Source organism: Scomber scombrus, chromosome 7 (genome assembly GCF_963691925.1).
Source record: "Scomber scombrus chromosome 7, fScoSco1.1, whole genome shotgun sequence".
NCBI classification, from domain to species: Eukaryota; Metazoa; Chordata; class Actinopteri; order Scombriformes; family Scombridae; genus Scomber; species Scomber scombrus.
In genome coordinates, this window is record NC_084976.1 from 14,750,472 (window position 1) to 14,769,407 (window position 18,936).

Consider the following 18,936-nt stretch of genomic DNA (forward strand, 5'->3'; position numbering starts at 1 on the left):
TTAAGCTCTGAACATGTGGGGGCTGCATAATAAAGAGTAGAATCATCCGCAAACATAGTCACCCTAGCGTTACTGAGTACATACGGCATATCATTAGTAAAAATTGAAAATAAAAGAGGTCCTAGACAGCTTCCTTGGGGGACTCCACAGTCCAGGGACTTACAGCAAGAAAAAGCACCATTAAAATATACTCTCTGTGACCTATCAGACAAATAGCTCCTAAACCACTGAATTGACGGAATTAAAACCATAACTAGTGAGTTTAGAAATCAAAATGTCATGGTCGATAACATCGAAGGCAGCGCTGAAGTCAAGTAAAACTGTACCCACAAGCATTGAGTTATCAATTGATGTTAACCAGCTATCTGTCATTTGTGTCATTGCAGTGCAGGTGGAATGGCCAGACCTATAAGCATGTTGGAACATTGTTGTTAAATCATTTTGGGAAAAGTAATCTTGCACTTGCTTACATACAATCTTTTCCAATAATTTACTCAGAACAGGCAGAATGCTAATAGGCCTACTATTCGGTCCACAGAAAGCTGATTTTATATCTTTAGGTAGAGGAATGATCTTGCCTTCCTTCCAAAGTTTTGGACACACACCATTAATCAGACACCTGTTGAATATATAACAGATAGGTTTGGAAATCTGTGCAGCTGATAATGTCATCAGCCTACTATCCAAGTTGTCCGTACCAGCTGGCCCACCAACAGTCAAAGATCTCAGCATCAATTCCACCTGCCCAGCATTGACCATTGATGAAATTTAAAATTACACAACTTATCCTTCATAATGCATTTTTTTAATCAAATCAACTGAGTTGGAATCAACAATAGAATTCATTTTCTCTCTAAGTTTAGAAACCTTATTAACAAAATAATCATTAAAATGATTTGCAATCTGCGTTGGCTTAGTCCAATAAACTCCATTCAATTCGACAAAAGAACTACAGGTTGTTTTTTCCCCCATGATTTCATTAAGTACATTCCATATTTTTTTTACCATCCTTTCCACTGTCGGAGATTCTCTTTTGATAATATTTTCTCTTTTTTCCTCTGTTCATTTTTGTCACATGATTCCTTAGAGTACAATAAAGTTTTCTGTCTACCGGAGAACCAGAAAGCACAGCAACCTTTAACTGTTTTAACTGTACATTTCTTTAATGGGGCATGATTGTTAACAATTGTCATAAAAAGATCCATAAATAAATTAAGAGAGGTATCCACATCATCAATAGCACATACTTCATCCCATTGAATGTTGCCCAGTTCATTAAGAAAATTCTCCTCATTTAATGTTCTATAAGTTCTTTTCATTATAATTTTGGGACAGGCTCTAGGTAGCTTTGTTTTCCTGGAAAAAGCAACACAGTTATGATCACTGAAGCCAACTGGTACAGAAACAGGTGTAGAGCACATATCAGGAATACTAGTGTAAATATGATCAATACATTTTGATGTTAAAGATCCTTTACTGTTGCTAGAAATTCTTGTAGGTTGATACATTAATTGAGATAAACCACAGGTGTCAGTCATAGATTTCAAGCCTAATCTTCAGAGGACAGTTAACTGATAGCCAATCAATATTTAAATCTCCCAGCCAGTATAGCTCTCTGTTTTCCTCAGTCACTTTGTCCATCATATTACATAATACGTTTAAATACTCTATCCTGGCACTCGGTTGCCTGTAACAACAGCCAACAAGTATTGGTTTTAAGTATGGGAGTTGTACCTGCAGCCATAACACTTTAACATCATTAACCATCAGATCCTGTCTCAATTTCACAGGAAAATGGTCATGTATGATAATGGCCACACCACCTCCAAACCTATTTTGATCATGTCTATAAATTGAGAAACCTCCTATATAAACCTCTGAATTGTCTATAAAACTGTCCAGATGGGTTTCAGATATCGCAAGAATGTATACTTTGTTGAATTGCAAAAATAGAGAGTGAATACAATTTGTTAGAATAGAAGACAAATTAACCAGAACAGCTTTTACAGACTCTTACTGAGGTTTTCCTGTTCTGTTTTTCTATGCAGGACTTCAACATCTTGCAACAGCAGTGCTGTTTCATTGGCAGTTGCATGCACTGAGAAGGAGGAGTAATCAGTGATAGAGACTGAGTAAAGGCAGATATAGATCAGTTCAGTACGGACAGACACACTCTTGCTGCAACAGAATCATGGGGACTGGTAAGATATTTAAAACATACTGTATTGTCTCTTTGAACTGATTTTAAAAGGTATGCATAAACCGTATTTTCAGTTAGGCATTTTCATACATAGTATTTTCTGATTATTGAAATTGAGTGAAATGAGTGAGAAAGTCAACTTGCAATTAGATATTAAGTATTGTGTGACTTCCAGTCTAATCTAATACTGTACAGTGGAGGTCAGTGTTAAATAGAGCAGATGTTTTTATGAAGGAAAACAGTAGTAAACTTAAGTTTAATTGATTTGCAGGGCATATAACTTAAATTACACAAAATTGCACATTTTGCATTTGAAATATAGTATTAAAAACTACAAAATGGATGCATTTAATTAAAATCTCAATAATCTGATTTAAAAAGTGATTAAATTCTCGTTTTCTCACTACATGTTGCAGAATTGGTCAAGGTTGACATTAATAACGCATTTCTTCTTTATTCATTAGATAACAGCACTGTATCTAAACGAGCTGAGACTTTAAGAGGAGTGCAACTAGCCTGCCTGGTCATCTACTGTGTGATCATGATGGTTGGGACAGTGGGCAATGGTCTAGTCATCTACGTGACAGGCTTCAGGATAAAGAGAACAGTCAACTCAGTTTGGTTTCTCAACTTGGCCCTGGCTGACTTCCTTTTTACGGCCTTCCTGATTTTTTCAACCATTGCTCTGTCTCAAAGTCACCGCTGGCAATTTGGACTTCTCATGTGCAAGCTCAACACCTTCGTGAGTGCAGTCAATATGTTTGCCAGCGTCTTTCTTCTGATGGCCATAAGTCTTGATCGCTGCCTGTCCACCTGTGTAGTGGTATGGGCACAAAACAAGCGCACTGTTTGCAAAGCTCAGCTCATAACTGTTGCTATCTGGTTGACGGCTATGGTCTGCAGCACCCCTTATGCCACTTTTCGTAAACTTTTAGAACATAACAACAATACTTACTGTGTTTATTCTGGGGACAATACACAGAAGTGGATTCTTGTTACTTTTCGTTTCGTTATGGCCTTCCTCATCCCATTCCTGGTAATAATGGCCTCTTATGTGGCCATAGGTGTTCGTGCAAAGCGCCTGCAAAGGACAAGGAAACGGAGATCTCGCCGAATCATAATCACTGTCATTCTGGCATTCTTCTTGTGCTGGTTGCCCTTTCATGTTTTTCAATTTTTAGAATTAAAATTTATTGGAAACCGAAAACTCCAATCCATTATCATGACTGGAGGTCCTCTGGCTGTGAGTCTGGCTTTTCTGAACAGCTGCCTGAACCCCATTCTCTATGTTTTCATGTGTGATGAATTCCAAAAGAGGCTTAAGCAGTCTATATGCCATGTCTTTGAGAGCGCCCTGGCAGAGGACCACTTGTCATTTATGTCATCTCGCTCCTTGTCATCACAGTTATCACGGATTTCCCGGAAGTCTGACTCTGCTGTACCTATGGAGAGGAAGGGCAAAGTCACTTCCTTCAAAGAATGCAGAGTCGACGCCACTGATGAGAGAGACACACTGAGCACTGAATAGGAAAAGTAGAGCACAAGTGGAAACTTGTACCTGAAACTGATTCAGATCGTACTCACAGTTGTTTAAGTGCCTACTCATGACTAATAAGATGTCACTCTCACTATCCTGTTACTTTTGTTTAACCTTCCACCTTCATAAAGCATTTAATTTGAACACAGGTCTGATCAGCCAGAAGCACTGAAAACACCTCTGCGGGTATACTGTGACTTTAGCATGTAAATATTAAGCTTTGCGTGACTATGAATATAAAACATTTAAACTTTCTTTGTATCATCATAATGTAACTCTCAAGACATCAGATAAAGATTCTCCTATAATTCAGTTGATCAAAAAATATCAGTTGTTTGTTTTATGTTTGTAAGATTTTGCTGCACCAGCTTATTGAACCATGTTGACTGAATTTCTGTCACAAAACATTGACCTTCATTAACTGAGCTTTACATATTTCAATACAATAAATAAAAACATTGATAAGCTGTCGATGAGCTGTTTTCTTCCTTTAACACGACAAACATGAGTACACCCTACTCACACTATAGGATATCACGTGCTGAATAAGCTTGACTGCTTATTTGCAAAATAGAAAAATCAGATCACTATCAGATCATATGAAAGTCCACATAAAAACCACCCCACAATTCTTTGAGGCATGTGTTTCATATTAGTCCTTATCTACTATGCAAATCACACTATCTTGCACATGAGTACTCTGCTTTCTTCAGTTCACAACTTGCAAAGTTATCACAGAAGTACCGACTTCCTTTGTGTGCATTCTGAACTAAAGAGTATTAAGCATTAGAAGACAACATACAGTTAAATGCATCAACATTTTGTTCAGTAAACATACTTCCAATGAGGCTATTCACGTGAAATGTTCACTACATTTTGCTATTAACTCAAGAAATCCACACATATAAAGTAATCAAAACATTTAAGTCCATAAATAAAGTTATGTGTAATAAAGTGGAATGACACAGGAAAAAAGTATTAAACACGCTAAGAAAAAGCAGTACACCAAGGCAAGGAAAGGCAAGGAACCAGCTGAAATCTGTAAGTAGTTAGAAAGCAATTCTACCTTCTATCTGGGCAAGTTAATATGACTGGTACATATTGATGAGCTATAAAAAGTTTTTTTGTTACCAAAGTGTCACACAAGAGACACCTCATGATGGGTTAAAGTAAAGAGCTCCCACAAGACCTTTGCAACCTGGTGGTAAAAACATATCAGTGGAACTGGTTATAAATGTATTTCAAAACCTTTGAATCTTCCAGTAGGCTCCACTAGGGCAACATTTGTGGAAGGAACTAGAGATCAGGGTTCCCAAGTGGGCCCCCCGTAATCCTCTGGATTTAAAGACAATCTGTTTAAAAGAATAGGCCAAAATCACACCTGAGCACTACTGTCGAGTCTGCAAGCTGTCAATTACAAACAAAGGCTTCTCCGCTGAGTATTAAATACATTTCAGTTAGTGTGTTCACTACTTTTTTCCATGTAACTTCATTCATGGACTTTAATGTTTCTTTATGTGTGGATTTTTTTGAGATAATACCAAAGTTTGGTAAAACTTTCATGTGAATAGCCTAATTGGAAATATATTTACTGAGAGAAAATGTTGACACGTTCAATACTTATTTCCTCCACTGTAATAAAGCCCCTACAAATGCTTGGTATGTGATATGGTCAAATTATGTATTAAATGAGCTAGAATCCCTGTGGACTGGTTTGGATGTCAGCTGCTCACTCTTCTATCACATTTTTATCTTCAGTCATTGCTTAAGTGCACATCCAATTTGCTGGGGTAAAGAGATTAAGTCAGCAACATTACATCAGGGAAAATCTACAAATATGTTGAATAACGGACAGACAAAAATGAAAACTGTAATCTCTGTTATGTCTGCAGTTATTGGGGCTTAACTATTTGCTCAAATAGATGCCTGGTGTGCATGTCAAAATATGGAGTCTTAGTGAACATTAAATGTTATTTATAGGCTACTTTTATGGACTAAATCAATTCTCTAAGACAAAGACTTTGTTTGTATTTCTTAGTTGCTGTGTTTTCACTTGTGCTGACATTAAAAAAGCAAGTCTGAAAGTAAAAGAGCACAATGGACTTAATCAGTGTAACTGTTGAGGATGCACAAGTCACAATGTGTCTTGAAAAATATCACAGATGAGCAGGTTCATTTATTCATTTTTCATCTACACAGAATGCATGTGAATAAAAACATTTCCACGTCACACTGGAACACTTTTCTGCTCTCAAAATTCCTAAAAACACTTAAACAATTTTTTCTGCAATGCATAGGATATACGGTCTATTTAAGGCTCAAGGTTCTATTAACGCTTCCCTATAAGTCTTGCTGTGCAGATGGCAGGTGTGTTTAAACAGTGACTGCTCCAGCATGGCTCCTTTCCAACTGTAGAGTCCATCTGTTTTGAAAAGCTGAAAAGTATTCAGCTAGCGATCATAGAGGTCCTTCATCTCCTTAAGGACCTTGATGCTTTCGCTGTATCTTAACTGGTTCTTGTTGGAGCACTCCTTCCATCTGGAAAAACAAACAAACAAACATCATGGTGCAGCTTAGATTATTCCAAATGTTTTAATGTTTCAGTGACTTGTTTTTCCCCCCACAAATGAAAAGGCCCCCTCAAGAGAGTACTTTGCTTTAAAAAACTTCTTGCATATTTTCCTACCAAAAAAAAGTTAAATTAAATAATTTAGAATTCTTAAAATGATATCTCACTGAAAAACCCAGACTCTACAAATATGCAGTAGCAGCTTCAAGTCCCCATATCACACATGAGGAAGTTGCATATTGAAACAGGAGTGGCTTCTCAAACAGTTGTGATGTCATAAAATTTTCAGATTTAAAATAAGCACAGAGAAACTTCACCCTTCAGCAGAAAGATATCAAAACAGCCTTGTGGTGTCAGACTTTGCACATACATCATTCTGCACAGTGAAGCTCAAACATTAACTTTAATGTTTGAGCTTCACTGTGCAGAATGATGTATGTGCAAATGACAATGCAATGTATTTATGTGCAAATGACAATGGATTTCTTGAGTGGAGGGGGACTTTAAACTTGCAAAGACACCCATAAATTGTACAGCAACAATTCCGATAGGTTGCTGTAAATCAGTTATTTCTACTTGCAAATGAAAATAACTTGTGTTCAACTAAGGCATGTTTCAATGCAATGCAATTTTATGTCAAAAACGTATGTTTAAACAATTTTTCCAAGATTCTAACTGTGAGAATGCACACACAGTGAGGTGTGGTACACAGCTATCCAAATTAAATTACCCCTCTATTTAAAAAAACAATCTTTCAACTCTTCTACCATGCTCCAGTATAGCACACAAACATGTTCGGGGCATGAGGGATAATATATGAGAGCTACATGACGAATTTAATTTTGTTAACTCATTTTCCCCTGCTATAGTATGAGCCCTGTCAGACCCTTACCCGTGATAGCATCATGTCAAGCTGTTTGCAAATGAAACAAATGTGGAATACTATTTAGTTTTGTCTCCGAGATATCTTACATTTTAGTCATTTTAGTTAGTAGTGGTCTTGCTAGAAGCCACAAATTATATATTTTTTTCCACATAGGCCAGCTTTGACACTGCATTGCTTAATTTCTTATAAATTAAATTAAACAACCACTACAGAGACCATATACAGTAAAGTTGTAGGAAAAATGTGAGCATTTATAAAAGTTCTATTTTTACCATTCAGCATGTCTAGCCTGAATTAACTGAATGCTGACTGATATCAAGTTTGCACCTGGTTATGTGGCAAATGCTGAACTTTAACATACTCTTTCTGTTCAGAACAGCACAATAAAAGTCATTCAGTCACTTCTCATCAACAAATAAGAAAGCAAGTGTCTCAAATAGCTTTTCATGAATAACGTACTTTTGCCTTATCTTTTTCCAACGTTCCATGTGGTCACATATGAGGGAACCTGGTATAGGAACTGAATCTGTTGACTGTGGAAAGACAAAGTATTAATGTTAAGATTAACTTAGGGCGCACTCACACTAGGCCTGGTTGGCTTGAACCGTGCTGGAGCACGATTGCCCCCCCTCCCCACTCCCCCGCTGACCTGCGCTCACACTGTATATAACGATCTGGGCCTGGACACGCTTACGTCATCACAGTGCGATTTGTTTTTGTGTTGGTGAAAAACTGTCACACTGTACAATGGACTTAACCGCTTTTTCATCCGGTGAGCTGCCAGATTTCCAGAGTGCATCCCATACTTCGAGATACTGAACCCACAGTTTTTTCAGTTTTTCTCTACATTGCTCAGTAGTTCTTTGATATCCGTGCGTATTAAAATGGTCACGAATTTTCCCGAAAATCTCAGAGTTTTTGTGGGTTGTTTCCTGCTGTTCTTGTATGTTGTCGTCTGCCCAAATTTCTATTAAACACTCCACCTCTGCCACAGACCAAAGCCACCCCTTTCCTGCCATATTTGTTTCTATGCCAGTTTGTTGCTATGGCGACAGTCGCATAATAGACACCATGTTCGACCTTCTGTGCCTGAGTCCAACTGAACCCGAGCCCACCTCTTCATCCGGGCCCGGGAACGGTTGAGCGTCCCGTGCCCTGTCACGGTTTGGAGTGATCACACTAGTCAAACGAACCGGGCTTCAGGGCTCAAACGTGCTCGGGCATGGCACAAATCGCCTAGTGTGAGTGCGCACTTACACTGGTATAAAATAGATTTGTGCAACTTATTATCACAATGCAAGAAAAACATGATTCACATGTGCATATTATACAGAACCTTGGTAACAGTGGGTTTTTCAGTCTGTGGGATCCTTAGATTGATAGGTTCACCAGAGGTGTTCACTGGACATGAGGTTGGAGGAGGGAGTCTGTACACATTCTGACCTTTACCATTTATCATGTCTGTGACCTGGGAAAAGAAAGAAACATGAAAGGAGGAATGCAGTGGAGCGTCATTATGACTCTAGAGTTAGAAAATATTAGTATTTTCTATAAAGTACTATAATACTCTCATAAATACTTTCCTTAAAATTTGTGTTTAAAATTTTCCAATACAAAACAAAAACACAGTCAAACTAGGTCACCATAGCTACTGTAAATACTGCACTCTGCCAATGAACAAGACACTAATCTTTTAAAAGACACTAATTTAAGTTTATACAGTCATACTGAATTTATATTTGTACTTTTGGCCAATTTTGAATGCAACTGACTTTATTCAACATTACTGAATGGCCTCACCTCGTCCTCTACAATGCTGTGTGGAGGGCTTGGGGAGGGAGCTGGCTCACGAACAGAAGGGTTGTTTCTCATCCAGGCACGACAGATAGGATACAGAGGGGTGCTGTTATTAAACTGAGCCAGATCGACACTGCGATCAAACAACTTGATAATGTAAGCATCTGGCAAATAGAGAAAGAAAGAAGACGACAAGATTAAAAAGAAAAAAAGGTGTAGAACTTTCACAATGAACGGCAAAGTGATCACAATGGAGTCACAATTAGGGCAAATACTAGAATGTGATTTCTCACTGTATTATTTTTTAAAAGGCCAAAACTTCCACCAAGTTTACTTTGTTTATGCTGATTGCTCTCTGGTATGCCTTCATCCATTTCTTTTCTTTTCTTCCGCCGGTGCTGTGGGAATCGTGCCGACGGCCTGGAAAAACACAACAAAGATGAGGACTTTGAAACATATCAGAGGGAAAAAAAAAATCACAGAAGTTACAGCTTCTTGCATATATTTTTTTTTAATCGATTATTTTGTGCGGACATGCAACTTGCCTTTTCCCAGCAGATGATGGAGACAAATCCCTGAAGAAAGTAAATGGAATATACAATCTTATCACAGACCTTCGTAATTTGTTTTATATAGAAAAAAAACCTAAGCCATTCATCAACTTCACATACTACAGTGTGTCAAATTTTCCTAATACACATCAAAAGAGCACACAATTATCATCAGCTGGCAGCCAAATGCTGGTAAAATATACAAGTCGCTGTAGATTTGCCTCACTTACAGCCAAAATAACAAGGTTAATCTACTGAGTGGCAGGTAAGATTTGGGCATTCACAAGCCATGTGGCTTGTGAAAATCATCTATACTTACTTGTTTAAAGAGTCCACTGATATTTTTCCAGTATCACTCTCACTTTGTTCCCTGTTCAAAACACAAAACAATTAGTATGACTGGAAAGTAATCATGTAATTAGATGGGCTTCAAATATTAATAATAATTTTACTGACTTTTCATTCTCACTCTTCTCTACCAGTCCCTTTAAAACAGCATCCAGTCTGCTGCGAGCACCGACCCCCTCTAGATCTGTCAAAGGAAACAGTTGGTGCCTTGTGAAACATGAATTACTTGCTGCTACCAATAAATTGTTTATAATGCAGGTGTATTGCATCCTTATCAAAGCCAATTTCTGCCAATGTGACAGGGAAAAAAATTATAAAATAAAAATCTCAAAATAATGACTAAACATCTCAAAATAATGACTTGGTATCTCAAAATGATGACATACTAACAAGTCACAAGATAAGTCATTATTTTGAGATACTAGACCATTATTTTGACATAGTTTCTCGTTATTTTGAGATACTAAACCATTATTTTGACATAGTTTTTCGTTATTTTGAGATAGTATTTCACTATGAGTATCAAATTCATTTTGGAGCTGTGTCACATTTATGAAAGCTGGTAGGAGGGGAACCACTCACCTGGCCTTTCGGTCTTGATCTTGACGTGGTGCATTATCTCCGCACGTTAAATGAACAAACTTTAAAACAACCACAGACACAAGTTCGCCGTCGGTGACCGAAACGTCTTCAGGCTAATATCAACTTGTAACTAACGCTACTAAACACTACTAAGTGAAAAAAAAACAGCTGTTTACAGGATGTTTGTTTGCTGGTTGTTCTTAGGATACGACCGTTTACCAGACTGTTAGCCCAAACCTTTGGATAACGCTAGTGCGCAAACCCAACCGTGTCTACTGTTACCTAATAGAGCGGTTATCTGTCAGGTAGTAACCCCTACCGATTTTCGTGCATTTAGTTCAACGATAACACAGTCTGGTCGTTTTATTTACATGAACGTACCGTGACGTTAGCTTGCTAACTTAGCTTTCGATCATAGCCTTCACAACAGACGTTCCTCTTCCGCGCGCTGCCGGTTTCCTATTAGCTGATTGGTGTTTATGGATCAGGGATCTTCTACGTGATTGGTGGAATGTCATGTCTATCATATTAACCTCGTTTCCTATTGGCTGCGTGTCTTTTAGTAAATAACGATCGGCATAAACAGTAAGACTCTTTTGACTTCACCGACAGACCTATATTTGTCAAAAAAAGCAAAGTAAAGTTAATTTTTTCAGTCAAAAAAAAAGACCGGATTTGTAGGATAGACAGGTCTACAAAAAGCCAACTATTGCGACTTAATACGCTTTCTTGTGAAGTGTTTGTGGCGTGCAAGCGTTTGATTCCATGGTAACTTTCTTTTGTGGGCGAGTCACATCGGAAGGCCGGAGGATAACGTGGTCTTCATCTGTAAAAGTTATATTACAGTAAGAACTATGTAACCAAGTCAGCCACACACCCCAAAGTTTTTGGGTCAGCGGGCTTTGTTAGGACCAGACATGAATGAAATCCCACCACTATAAACTACCTCAACGAGCATCCTGTCCTGTGTGCTACTGTGAATCAACTCTGTCATCCTAAAGCTGTTATGAAATCAGTAAAATCCAGGTAAGATCTGTAGAACACATTTTTATTGTGCCAGAACCAACAGTCATAGTTAATACATGCATGTTTTACATCAGTGCTGTGCTCTCAAGGCAGAATCCTTTCCAACCAGCATCTTCAGTGGTGAAGACAAATCACCAGACCTCCCGCACCCAATCCCTGTCAAAGAAAAAGAAAAAAATAGTACGTTTTAAAGGAAACTGTATATATGCACTGCAAGGCATGTTTGATTATGCACATCATATTCACATGTTACAAAGTCATCACCAACACCCCAGTCTTTTTTGCTTTATTGTAGGCTTTGAGTCCCATACGTTCAAACTGGCGAGACAGTCCACAAGGATGCACATTAGAGAAACCTAACCACCATTTGGCTGCCATAGATGGACAGTCTACTTTTGCAGAGTCTTGGGTTTCCACTGGCAGCGGATCCCCTCCTTCTAACGCCAGACGCGTAGTCTCATCTGGCATGGAAACACCCAAACAGTCTGCAAGAGCAGGGAAATCCACTGTTTCCTCCGAGCAAGGAGTTCAGCAGGATTCAGTACTGGCCAAGTATGCTTTAGTTTAGACCTCACTTTCAAATGTAACAGTGCCTATGTCCTATCCTTTTGGAACTTTTTTTTGCACCAAAACATGAAAAGCTGCATATTATAAGTCACAACTTAACATGACAATCAATGTCATGGTAACTATGAGGTGATGTCTGGAAGATACATAGCATGTCAGTAGCAGTAGTTTATTTTTCTGTCTGAATCTGCATTGACCTTTGCTCTGCCAGGTACATGGAACGTTTTCGCCATGGTCAGCCACAGAGCCGAGAGGACCGCCAGCAAATGGCTTCTGCCATCGGAGAGGACCTGCCATTTTGGTGGATGTCACCTTCATCTTTACCCCCCAGTTCTACCCCAACTAAAGCAACAGGCAAATATACCATGATACTTATTGCAAATGTACTGGTTTTCAGTGTAGAGGGTTATAATAAGTGTCATGAGCTCCTGCATTCTTGTGAAAAGGCAACCTGTATGGTAAAATCCTTTTGTGAAATCTCGTCCTCTAAAAGATTACCACGGGCCTGCCATTTTCAGCCCAGCTGGACATAGTCGACTTGACATAACCCCTTCCCCATGCAGAGGACCCCCTAGCGTGAGTGCATTTGCTGAAAAATTATTGAGTGGACAATATAAGCTGTTATTATGTTTTTTTTTCTCAACTGAACAATAATGATACCACAATAATCGTATATTGTTTTAGGCGGCTTTCAAAATGTACCAAAATACATATTTATTCCATAAAAACACAAGATTTTTCATGCTCTATTAATACTCTTGGTGTTATGGATTAGTAGGTCTGCATGCTGCACTGGTTTATGTCAGGTTTGTCTGAATGCCCTGAAACCTGTGTCTGCAGAACAGACCCCTTATTCCGACTAAGTGTGAATATAAACATTTGCATTTCAGCACCACACTACAAGTCCATTTGGAAGCTTCTGTGTTTACTAAATGCCTGGGAAGCCATTGTTTATGTCACCGTTTTTGATACATTTATGGCTTGTTCTATGAGCTCCTGTCAAATGCATCATCCTCACTAAATTATAAAAGAACCTCAGTATATTTGTTAGCAAGATGAGACCAATCAATGTGACTGATTTGATTTTTTAAAACTCTAATGCTGCAAATGTAACTATTTAGTTTTATTCATTTACTCAGTATTGTGAAGTGCAACTTTGTAGCTTTTTCAGTGTTCTGCCTGTTGTCTCTGTGTCTCAGATTTTATCAGACACCTCTCAAGGTGAATGTGATGACACAGAGATACTACACCTTCAAGAGAGGGCCAGCAGACTTCTGCAGAGAGGGTATGAAGACCAGCTAGTTACACTAATGATAGATGAATTCATTATTTCTGCTGTATGTAACCTGTTGTCTTTTCAACAGTGAATGTGCTCTCAGTGACAGATCTATCCTGGTCAGCTCAGAAGGCCTGGCATGCTCAGATTTCTCTTCTCCAATCAGCATAGATGAGCAAGTGCGACGACCTTTGATTCCTAGTTTAATAAAATCTACAACTGGTGAGGTTATAAATATGTATAAGTATTTTGATGATAGGTATTATAAGTATTTTTATTTTTTATAAGTGTAAACTTGCAGAATGTTGTTCTTTCTCATGAAATGTGTTGCCTCATTTGAAACTCTGTTGCTGTGTCAGTGTTATTGTGCAGTGTGTTTATTATCATTTACAGTGAAGACCGGACTAGATTTCATGTCTTCCCAAAAATCCCCTGACTTTCCTTCTTTGGTGCCCCCCACACGCCCGGAAGAGGACATCCTGTTCCAGTGGCGTTTAAGGAGAAAGATGGAGCAGGCCAGGGAATGTTCCCAGCCCCAGCAACACTCTGGTCTTCATGGATCCACATTTAGCTGGCAGGGCCCCAGTGTACGCTATCCGTCAGCCAATGCACAGGCTTACAAGGTTGGAGTCATAGTGTTTGATAATTTCACTGTATTCTTTGTATAATACTTATTCAGGATTTACAGAATAATGTCTACTTTCCGTGTCCTTTCTTCATTTGTAACAACAGCACAGTCATAAACCTCCTGAACCCTCACACTCACACATCACTGCTCCCCAGCCAGTAACCAAAGACACCCATGGACTCTGTCCCCCAGCTGCCTCTTGCTCTTCAGTCTCTCAGCCTCATGCTATCGCCCATGTCCCTGCCCACATGCATTTACTCTGTGATGTTTTGCCGTGTCCCATCCAATCATCTCACGCTAGCGAGCAACAAAGCATTTCACAGAGGTTGGATGAGTCTCCGACCAAAGTTGCCCCAAAAAAGACCCAAAACTCTGGAAAGTCAAAGGAAACCTCAGTGGATGAGAAAATTCATAAACATAATCCATCCCCGTCACCTGCTTCATCTGGAGCTGTACAAGGAGAGTGTACACGTAGTCACCACAAAATAACTGAGAGGAATAAGAAAGAGAAAGCTCAAACAAAGGACTTGGAGAGGAATGAGAAGAAGAAAGTGGTGGCAATCAGAAAGCAGAAGAAATTATCCAGGTAAACAATTAAAACATTCCCACAGTGCACTAAATTCAAGTCTGAATGCTTAATATACATATATTATACCTATATTTTTCTGCAGATGCACTGTGGATAGTGAATATACTGACGGGCCGAGCTCCACAAACAGAAGTTCTTCACATCAAAGAGTTTCCAAAAAGGTCATGTCATGGACAGAGCAGCAGCAACAGGAGTTTTCCAGTGAGAGCTGTACTGACGATCATGCACCGCCACCATCTCCAATCCACTGTGCCTTAGGACAGGTCAGTACATAGTTTGACTCATTCACATGCACAGGTAAACAGTCTGTATTTTTGTCTTAATGCTTCTTCTTTTTTTACTGCTGTCTTAATAGCTTCATAGTTCAGATACCATACATTTACTGGTGATCCATTTTTTATTTAGTGATAAACGTGCAAAGTATTATTTCCTGCTGTACAGTTGGAGAGTAACATGTTAGGTAGGTAGGAACTGGATTGATAGACAAAAATTAAGGTTGGAAAAAAAGTATTTGTAGGCAAATTCTTTTTATTTACTGACACAATCACATTTCTGTATAGTAGTTATTATATCCCTGAAACCACCAACGTTTCATATTTCAGCCTTGCTGCAACATGCTCAACTACGTCCATCGTTCATTGTGTACACTAATACCAGACTTTAGAAATTAGTCTGTGCGAGTTACACACCTGCAAATTGTCTGGTTTGCTGCTTAAATGAAGAAGGAATTTATGTCATATATCCTTTGAACAAATTAGGTTCATGTAGTTTTGACAAAATTGACGCACTGACAGGTTAAAGTAACACTGGTGCTCAGGTCATTTTCTTTGCAACAATGATAAAAGTAGAAATATTGCAATGCAATATAAGTCCAGCATTGAAAATGTAAGTAAAATTGAAGAGGTGTTAGTAGTAAAATATATTTTATTATTAAAGGTAAAATTACTCATTTGGAATGTCTCATTTGAGACTATTAACCTGTTGATGCATTCATCATTTCAAATACTTTCATATACTGTTCAGTATATTTACTTATAGAAATGTGCCGCATTTTATGAGCTAATATGTTTTGTTTGTCCCTCAAAAATGATTTTGATGTGAGGTTGCACAAAATGGAAACAAAAACCTGGTTTCAGTGATGTGACAGCATTGGATAAATACAAGTTAAAAATGACCAGCAATATTTGTGATGGGCTGAAAGACGTCAGTTTGTGGCTGCTCAAAATACAATTGTTCATCAAGTTTTATAAATCTTGGATTCATGCTTGGTCACTTGGGATGATTATAAAATCCAACCTCTCATTTGTCATTATGATAATCAAACGCTGCATTAACCAGCAGGATGTTCTCATTGGGCGTTGACAGGTTGTTTCAGAGGTATTGTTCCCTGCGGTGGATTCATCTCCTGCACAAACGACTCCTGTCTTGTCAGTTTCACCTCCATGCACAGCGTCTGCACCTCCACAATCCTCAGTTCCTCCTGGCAATGCACACAACTCTATGGAGGTCATTTCACAGCTGCTGCAAGAAGCCGAAGGTGAGTTTATGGCAGCAAAGAGCACCAACCTTTACCCTGTGGTTAATTGTGGAGAATATATTTGGACCTATGAATAGCTGCCACTCCCTACATTCCAAAGCAGTTTATGTCGAAACCCCTAGAACTTTCCATCTTTTCTAAGCATGCTGTTTGTATGTGAATATGTAACATTTGTGATCCATGTTGAAGTTTCACTGCTGCCAGGTGCCGTATAGTCATTACTACCTATTAAACCAGAACAAAACAATATGTTACAGAACGGTAACATGTTGTCTTGGTCCTCTTTAAGTGCATGCTGATGACATTTTAATATCTTCCTTTTCCTTGTCTGCTAATTTCCACCTACCTTACATTTTTTTTAATTTTCAGATTCAGATGGAAAAGAGTTTGAAGATGACCCTTTACTACAAGTCCTTCGCAAACAGAGAAAATGGGTGAAGGAGCAAATCAGGTAAACTGTCAGTTGTGTAATACCATACACAAGATTTATGGAAAATGATGCAGCTTCTAAAAGGCTGATCATCTTGCGATGCTAATGAAATTCAGCTCTCACAATTTTATAAGTATGTTCTAAATAAAGCCTCTCAAACTCCAGAAAAGTAATCTACTGTATTTTTCTTTTCAGTGAAGTGGACTCAATGTTGGATGAAGTCCTGGATGAGCAACACATTACATGAACTTTGTCAACACAAACTTGATGCATTAGATTTTTTTTATTTTATAAAGACATCATTTATTTTAACATTTTTGAAGATATATTTCCACATTAAACACTTTGGAGTTACGTTTGTGTGCATAATCAATCACAATCACAATACAGTGCATTTTACAAAAGTTGCACAAAATGAAGCAGCAGTTTGAATTGTGAACACATTATTTACAAAGACTTGTTCCATGAAACATTATGTAAGATGGGTGAGTCATAGCAGAGCAGTATATACAAACCTCAGAGAGCAGGGAATATTAGAATAGTGCCAGGAACATAACTAATGTGTGTATTGGCACAGGCTGAGTGTTGCTGTGACTGTAGGAGCCTGAAGTTATTTCTGTTTGTGTCTATGTGCCTATGCAGATGTCTTGAACTTGGTTTTTACACAGAATGAAGATGGTAGAGATTTGCATGATTTCCATTAATGTGATGAGGTCAGTTCTCGGTTTGCAGCATGGGTGCAGATATGATAAGGATGCCTTCTGGAGAAACCGCAGATTCCAAAGCCATGGTATCCACTCCCTTTGGGATTCGGTAACGCCGGTTAAACTGCCGTGTTGTCAACCCAGGACCATCCTTCTAACAAAACAGAGAGATGAAAATATGTTGTAGGAGATGGTTCATATCTATTGTAAATAACCCCAAAAAACAGTGATGGTCACTATAATATACCAACCTTTTTTTCTTCATGCTTTCCTTGCACTTCCACAAAATCTCCTGTCACTTTGACCAGAAGGTCCTTTGGGTTAAAGTGCTTAACATCAACCTGGACTGTAAATCCACTTTCATCACAGGTCACCTACCAACATAAAATAAAATACATTATTATAAAAATATTTGTTTTTTTTTTCTTTTACAGGGCTTTTAACTCCCTCTAATGGTCTTCATCCTAAGATCTTAAAATGCTTCAGAGGACATTGAGTCGAAATATGCCTTTTAAATTTGAAAATAAGGAGACTATTTTTTTAATTGGAGTGGATCTCAACATATTGAACAATTTATCACTGTAAAAATAAAGTAAAGAATATAATAGAAAAGAATACAGACACAATGGAGTGCTATCAATACAAATAACTTCCTTTTAACATTTGCATAGTGCCTAACTTAGTGAATTAAAGTTACTTACCTCTGCAGAGCTGGTGTTGTCAGTCTCTGGAACTAGTAATTTCGGGGACCAGTTATATTGTCCATAACTCCCATTCAGCCGAGGAATAAGAGGTGGTAAAACCTTCTCCCATGGGATTCCACCAACAGGGAGAGAGGGTGGCAGAATGAAGTCCATTTGAGAGCTGATCAGAGGAAATTTGAAAAAAAGTAAAAATAAAACGACAGTTGAGACCACAGCAAGTCAGCCTACAAGTTAACAGTGACCACAGCTTACCTTCTTATTGAATTTCCTGACCAAATGAGTGAGTGAAGGCAAAGGACAGCCCCTGCTCAACTGCGTGTGTTCCTTGTTAAGTCCTGAATGAGGCACAGTGGAGAGGTGGTGATGAACTAACGCGCCAGTCTGTCTGACTCTGAGCTCCTCTCCGTCTGGGTGTTGGGTGACTGTTATAGTCTGTGTTTTATACTATACTGGAGTTGCATAATGACTGGGGAATTCATACTGGGGCACCTTGCTTCTGTTATGTTCTAGACTTAGGCGTACCCTTGGGTGTTCAGGCAGCTAGGGCCGTATTGGATAAAGAGTGTTTTGTTTTGGGAGTGACGCAGCTGTTGCTGGCTTTGGCAATTAACGTGTTTATTGGCTGTTATCAACATCAATGTGGTCAACAGTTTATTCCGAGGGATTGATGGCACCTTTAAGGACGCACTGTTCAGGTGTAGTCATCACACCCGATAAGAGCTGTAAAGACCGGTTGCCAGAGGAAGGTCTATCCAAAAATAAGTTCAAAAGACGGTGTTGACCCTCGTGAGCTGATGTCAAGACAGACAGTGACAGCGGGGACGTCCTGAACACATGCCGGCGCACGTGTGCCACCAATGAGCCACTTTCCCCTCATCAGTCATCCGTAACAGGGTCCTTAATGAAGTAACTGTAGTAGTATCACTATGTGGAAGTACTCCATTACAGGTAAAACTCCGGTTTTCAAAATCTTAAATACTTACGTATCATCAGCACAATATATTT

The 18,936-nt window shown here is 38.7% G+C and overlaps 4 protein-coding genes across 8 annotated transcripts; 2 read left to right on the forward strand and 2 right to left on the reverse strand.

Annotated features, from left to right (window-relative positions):
• Positions 1–2,170: 2,170 nt before the first annotated feature.
• Positions 2,171–4,198, forward strand: LOC133983791 (C3a anaphylatoxin chemotactic receptor-like). Its single transcript, XM_062422986.1, has 2 exons — positions 2,171–2,201; positions 2,665–4,198. Exons 1-2 carry the CDS (start codon positions 2,192–2,194, stop codon positions 3,726–3,728), a joined length of 1,074 nt encoding a protein of 357 aa, XP_062278970.1. The 5' UTR covers positions 2,171–2,191; the 3' UTR covers positions 3,729–4,198.
• A 1,709-nt stretch (positions 4,199–5,907) lies between these two features.
• lin37 (lin-37 DREAM MuvB core complex component) lies at positions 5,908–10,899 on the reverse strand. The gene is made up of 9 exons (XM_062422994.1): positions 10,471–10,899; positions 9,997–10,072; positions 9,860–9,910; positions 9,535–9,564; positions 9,324–9,409; positions 8,993–9,153; positions 8,529–8,660; positions 7,652–7,725; positions 5,908–6,275 (listed from the first exon to the last, which is right to left on the reverse strand). The coding sequence occupies exons 1-9, from the start codon at positions 10,502–10,504 to the stop codon at positions 6,188–6,190; spliced, it is 732 nt and encodes a 243-aa protein (XP_062278978.1). The 5' UTR covers positions 10,505–10,899; the 3' UTR covers positions 5,908–6,187.
• Positions 10,900–11,053: 154 nt separating this feature from the next.
• proser3 (proline and serine rich 3) lies at positions 11,054–16,846 on the forward strand. 5 transcript variants are annotated; one of them, XM_062422964.1, is made up of 14 exons: positions 11,054–11,496; positions 11,586–11,676; positions 11,792–12,048; positions 12,275–12,417; positions 12,557–12,639; positions 12,842–12,928; positions 13,263–13,348; positions 13,428–13,561; positions 13,712–13,962; positions 14,072–14,553; positions 14,639–14,819; positions 15,922–16,093; positions 16,463–16,544; positions 16,719–16,846. In XM_062422964.1, exons 1-14 carry the CDS (start codon positions 11,477–11,479, stop codon positions 16,768–16,770), a joined length of 2,121 nt encoding a protein of 706 aa, XP_062278948.1. In that variant the 5' UTR covers positions 11,054–11,476; the 3' UTR covers positions 16,771–16,846. The 5 variants fall into 5 exon arrangements, with proteins under 5 accessions (XP_062278948.1, XP_062278950.1, XP_062278953.1 ...); XM_062422966.1 differs by having other exon boundaries at positions 13,733–13,962; XM_062422969.1 differs by having other exon boundaries at positions 13,811–13,962.
• hspb6 (heat shock protein, alpha-crystallin-related, b6) lies at positions 16,788–18,322 on the reverse strand. Its single transcript, XM_062422999.1, has 4 exons — positions 18,184–18,322; positions 17,929–18,091; positions 17,479–17,601; positions 16,788–17,381 (listed from the first exon to the last, which is right to left on the reverse strand). Exons 2-4 carry the CDS (start codon positions 18,082–18,084, stop codon positions 17,238–17,240), a joined length of 423 nt encoding a protein of 140 aa, XP_062278983.1. The 5' UTR covers positions 18,085–18,091; positions 18,184–18,322; the 3' UTR covers positions 16,788–17,237.
• Between the last annotated feature and the right edge of the window lie 614 nt (positions 18,323–18,936).